Source organism: Loxodonta africana, chromosome 3 (genome assembly GCF_030014295.1).
Source record: "Loxodonta africana isolate mLoxAfr1 chromosome 3, mLoxAfr1.hap2, whole genome shotgun sequence".
Taxonomy (NCBI): domain Eukaryota; kingdom Metazoa; phylum Chordata; class Mammalia; order Proboscidea; family Elephantidae; genus Loxodonta; species Loxodonta africana.
This window is the reverse complement of record NC_087344.1, coordinates 9,905,833-9,918,017: the sequence shown is the minus strand read 5'-3', so window position 1 is coordinate 9,918,017 and position 12,185 is coordinate 9,905,833. Positions and strand designations below refer to the sequence as shown.

Below are 12,185 nucleotides of genomic sequence, written 5' to 3'. Positions count from 1 at the left end.
ACTATCTGTTAGGCATTGTTTTGAGGGCTTTATGTTCATTAGGTTTCACATGCATAGGAGGCAACCGAAAAGACCATGGCTTGGATCAGGTGCACCTTAGTCATCAACGTGACACCTTTGCTTTTGAATTGTAGTATTGGGGAGGAATATTGACTATACCATGGACTGCCAGAAGAAAGAAAAAATCTGTCTTGGAAGAAGTACAGCCAGAATGCTCATTGTAAACAAGAATGGCGAGACTTTGTCTCACATACTTTGGACGTGTTACCAGGATGTACCAGTCCCTGGAGAAGAATATCATTCATGCTTGGTAAAGTAGAAGGTCAGCAAAAGAGAGGAACACCCTCAACAAGATGGATTGACACAGTGGCTACAACAGTGGACTCATACATGACAATGATTGTCAGTCTGGAGCAGGATTGGGCCACATTTCTTTCTGTTGTACACGTGGTCGCTATGACTTGGAGCAAACTTGATGGCGCCTAACAACAATGTCCGTTGTCTCATTTAACTCTCACATCAACAAGACACGTTAGTATTATCAGCAACAGAGCTCGACTTATTTGGCTGTAACACCAAAGTTTTGGGTACCTTGCCTAATTAGTGGATGGGAGGGAAGCTGGGATTTGAACCGAGACTATTTGGCTATATGGAATCGACTTGACTACAACTGGTAAGTGGTCATGTTTTCTAGCTTTTCATTCTCTCTCTCAACAGTTGCTGGCTGAAGCTTGATAAAGGCTTTATCTGGAGCTTCTTGGGACCAGTGGCCATCATTATCTTGGTAGGTACCCAGAGGCAGGTATTCATTGGTGTGCTAGCGCTGGGTTAAGAAGTCCTGGTGGCACAAACGGTTAAGCACTCTGGCTACTAGCTGAAAGGTTGGCCGTTTGAGCTGACCCAATGGCTCCAGTGGAGAAAGACTTGGAAATCTGCTCCCATAAAGACCACAGTCCAGAAACCCTATAGGACAATTCTACTGTCATATGGGGTGCCTATGAGTCAGAATCGAATTGATGGCGTGCAACAACAACTGCAGAGCTGGGTTGCTCAGGCATAGAGAATGTTGTTTCTCATCTGATAAAGTGGAAATGAGATGAAGATAAGAACATTTAGCCTAATGTGATCCATCCCTCATCTTTGAATTACTGTCTTTGCTAGGCTTTGCCTAGCAAGAGTTCAGTTTTGAATACGCTACCTTTAAGATGCCTACGAAGTACTCAGGTTTAGATGTCAGGTGGTTGCTGTCCTGTGCCATTAAACCGACTCTAACTCATGGCGACCCCATGTTGCACTGAGAGTTTCCTTGGCTGTAATTTTTACAGGAAGCAGATCACCAGGCCTTCCACAGTGTCACTGGGTGGCTTCAAAGCTTCCAACCTTTCGGTTACCAGCTGAGCATAAACCATGTGTAGCACCCAGGGCTTTAAATGTCAGGTGGCCAAGTCAATATGTAAGCATATTGTAAGTCAATATGAAAGCAGGCATAGACAACGTGTAATTGAATGGCTGTGATTGTGTTCCGATAAAACCTTATTTACAAAAACAGATTACAGACTGGGTACTGGATTAGGCCCATGGGCCCTAGATTGTTGATTGCTCCTGCTCAGCCACCTTTCTGGGTTCCTCCTGTCAATACTGGAGCTCTCAGGGCTGGTCCATACACTTTTTCTCTTCTCTACCTACACTCACTCCCTGGTGATCTCCTCCAGTCATGGCTTTAAATAATTACCTATACCCTGACAACTCCCAAGTGTATATACTCACCCCGGACCTCTTTTCTCAACTCCAGACCTACAAATCCAACCTGGCTACCTGACGTCTAAAGGGGGTGGTGGTGGCTCAGTGACAAAATTTTCACCTTCTACACGGGAGATCCAGGTTCCGTTCCCACCCAATGCACCTCATGTGCAGCCACCACTTGTCTGTCTTTGGAGGCTTGCGTGTTGCTACGATGCTGAGCAGGTTTCAGCAGAGCTTCCAGACTAAGACAGAATACGAAGAAAGGCCTGGTGGTCAGCTGCCAAATATCAACCAATGAAATCTCTATGGATCATAAAAATTCGATCCATAGCCAATCGTGGTGATGGCGCGGGACCAGGCAGCATTTCATCTGTTGTGCTTGCCGTTGCCATGAGTTGAGATTCGACTGAACAGCAGCCAATAACAACAGCCTGACATCTAAACTTGAGTATTTTGTAGGCATCTTAGCATGTTCAGAACCAAACTCTTGATTTGAACTAGTTTTCCAAGTTGCTCCTTCCCCAACTCAGTCAGTGGAACCTTTTTCCTCCTGAGCCCTTAGTTTATTAACCTTGGAATCACGTCACTCCGCTCCTTCTCTCACATGCCACATGCAATTCATTGGCAAATCGTGTGCTATTTTAACAGTTGTTGGTATGCTCGAGTCCATTGTTGTAGCCGCTGTGTATTTTCAGTGTCTTCCAACCTAGGGGGCTCATCTTCCAGCATTGTATCAGACATTATTCTGTTGTGACCCATAGCGTTTTCCTTGTCCAACTTCCAGAAGTAGATCTCCAGGTCTTTCTTCTAGGCCTATTTTAGTCTTGAAGTTTCACTAAAACCTGTCCATCACAGGTGATTTGAAATACCAGTGGCATAGCTTCCAGCATCACAAAAACTCACAAGCGACCACAGTCTGACCAACTGCAGATGGGTGGTGATCATATCAAGTTAGATGGTGATCATCGGAAGAAATAGACTAAAAAAAAAAAATTCTAAGTCAATTTTTCATGCTGTTTCCACAGATAAACTTGGTGTTCTACTTCCTAATTCTGTGGATTTTGAAAAGCAAACTTTCTTCCCTCAATAAGGAGGTTTCCACCATTCGGGATACCAGGTGAGAAAGCAACGGACCAGTAGTAACCACAGAGTTGTCCTTATGGCACATTTCTGCAGAACCCTTGTCTCTGGGAAGGAAGACACCTGTAGAAAATATGATGTAGATTTTCCTGGTGCTATAGGAGGAGTATGTGAGGAGAACTTGGAGAAGAAGTAAAAACTATGATTTTCAAGTGGCTTATTGCACTGCCTCATTTGTGTACACAGCAGACATCCATCGAGTGTCTCCTTTGTGTGACATAGTCTTCATATGAATTTAGTGCCAAGATTGTCAATATTATCCACTTTGCACCTGAGAGTCCACCCACTTCTGGACTCCATTCTCCTTGATTGTAGCAACTCCATTCTCATTGCTGCCGACTTGTCTTGGTCGTCTAGTGCTGCTATAACGGAAATACCATAAGTGGATGGCTTTAACAAAGAGAAATTTATTCTCTCACAGTCTCGTAGGATTCAAGCCCAAATTCAGGGCATCAGCTCCAGGGGAAGGCTCTCTCTCTCTGTCGGCTCTGGAGGAAGGTCCTTGTTATGAATCTTGCCCTTATCCAGGAGTCCCTCATGTCCAGAGACCCTGGGTCCAAAGGACACCCTCTGGTCCCAGTGCTGCTTTCTTGGTGGTATGAGTTCCCCATGTCTCTGCTCTCTTCTCTCTTTTATATCTCAAAAGACATTGACTTAAGATACTATCTAATCTTGCAGACCTCATCAATGTGACTGCCACTAATCCATCTTACTATGTCATAGTGACGGGATTTACAACACAGGGAAATAACAATAGATGGTAAAATGGTAGATAATCATGCAATACTGGGAATCATGACCTAGCCAAATTGACAGGCATTTTGGGGACACAATTCAATGCATGACATGATCCAAACCATTGAGAATAATGGTTTTTTAAAAAATGACTAGGAATCAACTCAATGGCAATGGATCATATATAAGAATACCCCAGGGATTAAGCCTTTGCTAACCAAAAAGTAGCCATATTTCCCAAGTACCAGTCCTTCTTCCTCGTTTCCAACTTTCAAATTCCAATCACCAGTAATTATCAATGCAACCTGATTGCATATTTGATCAACTTCAGACTGCAGCAGCTGATAAAACCTTCTGTTTTCTTCATCTTTGGCCTTAGTGGTTGGTGCACAAATCTGAATAATAGTCGTATTAACTGGTCTTCTGTGTAGCTGTATGGATATTATCCTATCACTGACAGCGTTGTACTTCAGGATAGATCTTGAAATGTTCTTTTTAACCGTGAATGCAACACCATTCCTCTTCAAGTTTTCATTCCCAGCATAGTAGACCATATGATTGTCTGATTCAGAATGACCAATACCAGTCCATTTCAGCTCACTAATGCCTAGGATATTGATGTTTATGAATTCCATTTCATTTTTGACAATTTCCAATTTTTCTAGATTCATACTTCGTGCATTCCAGGTTCTGATTATTAACGGATGTTTGCAGCTGTTTCTTCTCATTTTGAGTCATGCCACATCAGCAAATGAAGGTCCCGAAAGCTTGACTCCATCCATGTCATTAAGGTTGACTCTGCTTGGAAGAGGCAGCTCTTCCCCAGTCATTCTTTGAGTGCCTGCCAACCTGGGGGGCTCATCTTCCAGCAATGCTATCAGAGAGTGTTCTGCTGCTATTCATAAGGTTTTCACTGGCTAATTCTTTTCAGCAGTAGACTGCCATGTCCTTCTTCCTAGCCTGTCTTAATCTGGAAGCTCAGCTGAAACCTGTCCTCCATGGGTGACCCTGCTGGTATCTGAATACCGGTGGTATAGCTTCCAGCATCACAGCAACACACAAGCCTCCACAGTATGACAAAGTGACAGACAGGTGGGACTGACTGGAAACAAAGAAAAAGGATCAGTAGTTGGAAAATATGGCCTTGGTGATAGAAATAGTGCCGGAGATTGAATGATAGAATTTTGCAAGACCAACGGCTTCTTCATAGCAAATACCTTTTTTCACCAACATAAACGGCATCTATACACCTGGTCCTCACCAGACGGAGTACACAGGAATCAAATTGACTACATGTGTGGAAACAGATGATGGAAAAGCTCAATATCATCAGTCAGAACAAAACCATGGGCCGACTGTGGAACAGACCATCAATTGCTCATATGCAAGTTCTAGTTGAAACTGAAGAAAATCTGAGCAAGTCCACAGAACCAAAATATGACCTCGAGTATATCCCACCTGAATTTAGAGACCATCTCAAGAATAGATTTGATGCATTGAGCACTAATGATGGAAGACCAGATGAGTTGAGGAATGACGTCAAAGAAGAAAGCCGGAGGTCATTGAAAGACAAGAAAGAAAGAGAAGACCAAGACGGATGTCAGAGGAAACTCTGCACCTTGCTTTAGAACATCAAGCAGCTAAAGCGAAAGAAAGAAATGATGAAGCAGCAGAACTGAACAGAAGATCTCAAAGGATGGCTCGAGAAGACAAAGTAAAGTATTGTAAAAACACATGCAAAGAGCTAGAGACAGAAAACCAAAAGGGAAGAACATGCTCCACGTATCTCAAGCCGAAAAAACTGAAGAAAAAATTCAAGCCTTGAGTTGCAATGGTGAAGGATACTATGGGGAAAATACATAACAACACAAGAAGAATCAAAAGCAAATGGAAGGAATACACAGAGTCATTATACCAAAAAGAATTAGTCAACTTGCAACCAGTTCAAGAGGTAGCATGTTCTCACGAACTGATGGTACTGAAGGAAGAAGTCCAAGCTGCACTGAAGGCAATGGCGAAAAGCAAGACTCCAGGAATTGACGGAATATCAATTGAGATGTTTCAGTAAACGTATGCAGTGCTGGAAGTGCTCACTCCTCTATGCCAAGGAATTTGGAAGATAGCTACCTGGCCAACTGACTGGAAGAGATCCATATTTATGCCTATTCCAAAGAAAGGTGATCCAACCGAATGCAGGAATTATCGAATATCATTAATATCACACACAAGTGAAGTTTTGCTGAAGATCATTGAAAAGCGGCTGCAGCAGTTTATCGACATAAAACGGCCAGAAATTCAGCCCAGATTCAGAAGAGGACATGGAACCAGGGACATCATTGCTGATGTCAGATGGATCCTGGCTGAAAGCAGAAAATACCAGAAGCATGTTTACCTGTTTTTTGTTGACTATGCAAAGGCATTCGACTGTATGGATCATAACAAATTATGGATACTATTGGGAAGTATGGGAATTCCAGAACACTTAATTGTACTCATGAGAAACTTGTACATAGATCAAGAGGCAGTCATTAGGACACAACAAGGGGATTCTGAGTGGTTTAAAGTCAGGAAAGGCGTGCATCAGGGTTGTATCCTTTCACCGTACCTATTCAATCCGTATGCTGAGGAGATAATAAGAGAAGCTGGACTAGATGAAGAAGAACGGGGCATCAGGATTGGAGGAAGACTCATTAACAACCAGCATTATGCAGATGACACAACCTTGCTTGCTGAAAGTGAAGAGGACTTGAGGCACTTACTAATGAAGATCAAAGACCACAGCCTTTGGTATGGATTTCACCTCAACATACAGAAAACGAAAATCCTTGCAACTGGACTAATAAGCAACATCATGACAAACGGAGAAAAGATTGAAGTTGTCAAGGATTTCATGCAAGCAGCAGTCAAGAAATCAAAAGACACATTGCCTTGGGCAAATCTGCTGCAAAGGACCTCTTTAAAGTGTTGAAAAGCAAAGCTGTCACCTTGAAGATTAAGGTGTGCCTGATCCAAGCCCCGGTTTTTGCAATCGCATCATATGCATGTGAAAGCTGGACAATGAATAAGGAATACCAAAGAAGAAGAGAGGTTTTGAATTGTGGTGCTGGCAAAGAATATTCAAAATATATATCATGGACTTCCAAAGGAACCAACAAATCTGTCTTGGAAGAGGTAAAACCTGAATGCTTCTTAGAAGTAAGGATGGCAAAACTGCGACTTACATAATTTGGACATGTTGTCAGCAGGGATCAGTCCCTGGAGAAGGACGTCATGCTTGGGAAAGTACAGGGTCAACAGAAAGGAGGAAGACCCTCAACGAGATGGATTGACACAGTGCCTGCAACAATGAGCTCGAGCATAACAATGATTGTAAGGATGGCACAGGGCCATGCAGTGTTTTGTTCTGTGGTACATAGGGTCATTGTGAGTTGGAACTAATTGGACGGCACCTGACGACAACAACAACCAAGAGGACTGTAGTTCCAATCCACTAGCCGCTCCTTGGAAGCCCTATGGGGCAGTTCTACTCGATCCTATAGGGCTGCTATGAGTCACTTGATGGCAACGGGTTTGTTTTTTTGTTTTTTTTGAGTAGTGCAAATAGTTAAGTGCCCAGCTATGAACCAAAAGGCTGGCAGTTCCAACCCACCAAGAGGCACTTTGTAAGACAGGCCTGCTTCTGAAAGGTCACAGCCTTCAAAACCCTACGGGTATTCTTACTCTGCTCACGTGGAGCAGCCATGCATCAGAGGGGAATTGGCAGCAACTAACAATAACATATGCAATATACTGATATTCTGTTTAAAATATTTACGTTATATTTCAATCTTGTTATAATAATATGTTATTTTATTTACATAAAAGTATTTCTATTATATACTATAAAATATAAAATAGTATTGATTTTGTAAGTATAGGAAATAGAATAATATATATATTCTACATAAGTAATAAATATAATAACATGTTTAAAAAAAGTCGGTATCTAGTTGAGTCAGACTCATGGTGATTCCATGTACGTCAGAGTAGAACTATGCTCATAGGGTTTTCAATGGCCATGACCTTTCAGAAGGAGATTGCCAGGCCCTTCTTCTGAGGCACTTCTGAGTAGGTTCAAACCACCAAGCCTTTGGTTAAGCGCTTAACTATTTGCACTACCTAAGACTCCTTAAGTGCCTGATAAATGGTGGTTCTTATTACTCTTTTTTTTTTCCCCAGAGTCATGACATTTAAAGCCATTGCTCAGCTATTTATCCTGGGCTGTTCTTGGGGCCTTGGTTTTTTTATGGTTGAAGCAGTAGGGAAGACGGCTGGATTAGTCATTGCCTACATATTCACCATCATCAATGTCCTGCAGGGAGTTTTGCTCTTCACGGTGTACTGTGTCCTTAGTCGCCAGGTAAGGCTAATTATTTCCTGACTTGCTAGATAGCCCCAAAATCTCATTGAATCACTACTCACATTCTCGCCCTTCCCTCACCCTTTATTTTTGTATTTTTGTGTTTCTCAGTTCTGGGAAGATAGATTGGCCTCTGTTTGGGTCTGCCATGTGCTCTGGGTCTCATCTTCTCGCATCCTAACATATTTCTTAAGAGCGCTGTAATACTCAGAATAACACAGATTATGCTGTAGTAACAAATAGCCCTCTTCTAGTGATCAAAAGGTGGAATGTGGAAGAGGATTTTGAATTCTCATACAATCCAGACTTACTGGAGTCACAGAGGCTGAATGACCCCTTGAAACTATTGCCCTGATGTCATCTTTAAACCTTAAACTGAAACTATTCCCCTGAAATCATCTTTCAACCAAAAAAAACAATAGTTTAGCTTAATTAGTAAAGAATGTCTTGCCTTGAGCGTTGTGCTGTTTTAGAGAATTATCTATCTGTAAGTGATGAAATTGACAAAACCAACTCGAAAGGTTAGATGAGCTTAGAGGGCAGTGAGTACATTAATGGTGGTGAGAAAACGTGGAAAGGATAACAAGAATTGTTGTACAACTTGAAGAATGTAACCAGTGTCACTGAATTGTACACATAGGAATTCTTGAATTGGTTTATATTTTGATGTGTCTCTTTTCAACAAAAACCAAACAACAGAAAACAATTAGCCCTCCCCCAATCTCAGTGGGTTACAACAGTAAAGGTTTATTTCTTGCTCTTGCCACATACCTGTGGGTTGAGACTCATTGCGTTCACTCGGGGATCTAGGCTGAGGGGGCAGCCCCGGTGCAGAACATTGGTGATCTCACAGCCAAGGAAAAAGCGATCAAGGGAAATCACAGTTACACTCTCTTGAAGCTTCTACTCAGGACTGACACATATCAATTTCACCCTCATTCCATTGGCCAAAGCAAGTCATAAAGCATACCTGAATTCACCTTGGAGGGGAAGAATAATCCTACTGTAGTGAGGTGCACTATTGGGAGGGACATTGGACTTTTGGCACAACCTCCCACAAGCTCAGAGAGACTTCTGCTCTAATCCAAGTTTTTCCAATGAGTATGTTGTTGTACGAAATTGGATGGACAGCTTAGCCTCTCTGAGCCTTGTTTTTTTTATCTGCAAATGTGGCAATACCTGCTTTATAGTGTTGAGGATTAAATGAGATAATGCAATATAAATCTCCCAGCACGGTCCTTGGCAGACATTAAGTTCTCACTGAGAGTCATTACTATAATTATCCTCTTCACATAGATTAGGAATAGCTTTCTTGGCTTTGTCCTTTGCAATTGAGTAGAACTAAAATCAGTTAAGATGCTCGTTACAAACACAACAGCTTAACACTTCATTAATTCTCTTCCAGTCTTTTAGTGCCTTCTGAACGCTTGGTACTCCTCACACAGAAGAAGTAAAATGCAACTTGCATGTCTTAGCATTAAGTATTTAAGAGTCATTTTTAACATGTTAAGGAGGTTCAAGGTAGGCAATTCATGGGATCACGAGGGGTGGTTTTTTGCAGTGGTTAGTGCTAGGGTTCTGAAGTAAGAATGATAAGATTTTCAAAGCTGGGTCTGTGACCATAGAGAAGTCAGTTTACCTCCAAGAGCCTCAACTTCTTCATCATTAATTGAAGGTAAGAGGAACACCTTCCTCATCAGATTAAATGACAGAGTGCATGTAAAGCACCTGGAACATAGCTTGTTGTTCGCTGCTGTCAAGTTCATTCCAACTCATGTTGACCCCATGTGGCAGAGTAGAACTGCCCCGTAGGATTTCCTAGACTGTAATCTTTACATGGGAGGAACAGATCACCAGGTCTTTCTCCTGTGGGCCCGCTGGGTGGGTTTGCACCAGTGGGTGTGTTTGCGTCACCAGCCTTTCGGTTAGCACCTGACTGCTTAACCATTGCACCACCAGGGCTCCTTGGAAGATAGCTAGTGTTCAATAAGTGGTGGCCTTCATCATCATCGTCATCACCACCACCACTATCATCATCATCTTCATCAACATATTTCACCATAATCACTTTCATTATCATTGTCGTCACCACCATAATCACCTTCATTACCTCCATCATCATCACCACCTATATCATCACCATCATCATCTTCATCAACATCATATCATCACCTTCATCATCACCATAATCACCTTCATTATCATCATCATCACCATAATCACCTTCGTTATCTCCATCTTCATCACCACTTACATCATCATCATCATAATCCATCATCATCACCATATATTGAACCCTTATGATGCCTGGCATTTATCAAGCACCCTTTCCATAGCTGAGAAAGTTTAATTTAAATAAAATGAACCAGCATGAGCGTGGCCAAGACTGTACACAAAACCCCTGAAAGAATAGCAGAAGGTAGGGCTCGGCATCTGTACCTCTAGCCTCCCGTTTTAGGGCCCTTTCTTTTGCACCAAGCTCTGGATGTAATGCACTCTCCATATCCTTCAATCTTCCAGGTTCGAATGGAATACAAGAAATGGTTTAGTGGAAAGTGGAAAGGAGTTGAAGTGGAAAGCACTGAGAAGTCTCGGTCTACTACCCACACCAAAATGGTAAGATCCTCCTCTCTGCAATGCCATGGACTTGTCTGAACCCAACATCTTGTGCTGCCAGGAGCTTCCTGGTTCCTTGATCTGAAAGAAAAGAGAGATTGCATTAGCTTCCTGCCATTGTGCAGCTGAAGTTTCTGTTTTTGAGACCACAGCCAGAAAAACTCTTCCTTCCTTCCCTCTTCCATCTCTCCTTCTTTCTCTCCTTCCTTCCTTTCTTGCTTCCCTCCTTCTTTCTTTCTTCCTTTCTACAGTCTTTCCACAAATATCCAAAGGATATTTGTCCAAATGTCATTTTATTTAACAAATGTTTATTGAGTGTCTAGTATGTCTAGTCACTGTTTTGGGTGCTGAGGAAACAACCTTACAAATCCCAGATCCAGCACTTTTATGTTGCCTAGCCTTGAGTAAGTGACTTAACTTCTCTGTGTCTCAGTTTCCTCAACTGTAAAATGGACATAATAATACTGTCTGTCTCATCATGAGGATCAAGCGAGGTCACATAAGTGCTTAGGATACTCCTGGCACACAGAAAACACATTATGTTTGTAAAAAGGTAAAATGATAACAAACTAAAAAAAGAGCCATCATCCTTGGTGTTCTTTGGGAAAAGGCTGTAGAGTCAGATATTGGGGCATCTTTACTGAGCGTTATACCATACAGGTATTCTAGCTGTCACCTCTGGTATGCTAGACGTTTTAGTAAATTTTTGAGGGTTAAATTTCTCTTTGGAGCCCCGGGGTGGTGCAAACGATTACTGTGCTCAACTGCTAACCGAAAAGTTGGAGGTCCAGGTCCTCCCAGAGGCGCCACGGAAGAAAGGCCTTGTGACCTACTTCTGAAAAATCAGCCACTGACAACCCTGTGGAGCACACTTCTACTCTGACACACAGGGGGTTGCCAGGAGTTGGAGTTGACTTGAGAGCAACTAGTTTGGTTTGGTAATTTCTCTTCAGCTTATCTCCATATTGTCTCTCCCCTTTAGGAGGAACGGGAACTCATCAAAGGTTGTACACAAGAGAGACACCAAAGACACCACTTACACTCATCCACAACCGCCAGCTCATCTTGCTGGCTAAAGAATCTGCTCATCGATGGCGCCCCTTGTGGTCCTGCGTGGATTGTGCAAACGCCACAATGTGCACCTTTTCCCTGTGAAGTCTTGACTCCTTCCCTTATTTTGGCCTCTAGCTCCCTAGAAAGAATGGGATACATGGAGAGTTCCTAGAGGCAGCATGCAGTAGTGGATCATGAGCCATTACATGCGCAAGGAACGCTTTTTTTTTTTTTTTTTGCATTTCCCTTTTTTATTGTTGTTGCAAGTATACACAAATGCTAGTTTAACAATTTCTACATGTTCAATTCAATGACACTGGTTACATTTTTCAAGCTATGCAACCATTCTTGCCCTCCATTTCCAAATTGTTCCTCCCCCATTAAAATGAACTCATTGACCCCTAAGCTTCCTATCTACCTTTCATGTTGCTGTTGTCAGTTTGATCCCATAGAGATAGTTCTTCCAAAGAGCGCAGTGCTCAAGGTAGACATTCTTTAC

The 12,185-nt window shown here is 42.3% G+C and overlaps 1 protein-coding gene across 1 annotated transcript in view; it reads left to right on the top strand.

Moving 5' to 3' along the window:
• LOC100655502 (adhesion G protein-coupled receptor E4-like) overlaps window positions 1-11,858 on the top strand; it is a 59,715-nt gene extending 47,857 nt beyond the window's left edge. Inside the window, exons 9-13 of the mRNA XM_064279823.1 lie at window positions 718-784; window positions 2,769-2,860; window positions 7,837-8,017; window positions 10,538-10,633; window positions 11,616-11,858. Of these exons, the coding sequence (XP_064135893.1) occupies window positions 718-784; window positions 2,769-2,860; window positions 7,837-8,017; window positions 10,538-10,633; window positions 11,616-11,858 (679 nt within the window). The remainder of the gene's footprint in view (window positions 1-717; window positions 785-2,768; window positions 2,861-7,836; window positions 8,018-10,537; window positions 10,634-11,615) is intronic.
• The last annotated feature ends 327 nt before the right edge of the window (window positions 11,859-12,185 follow it).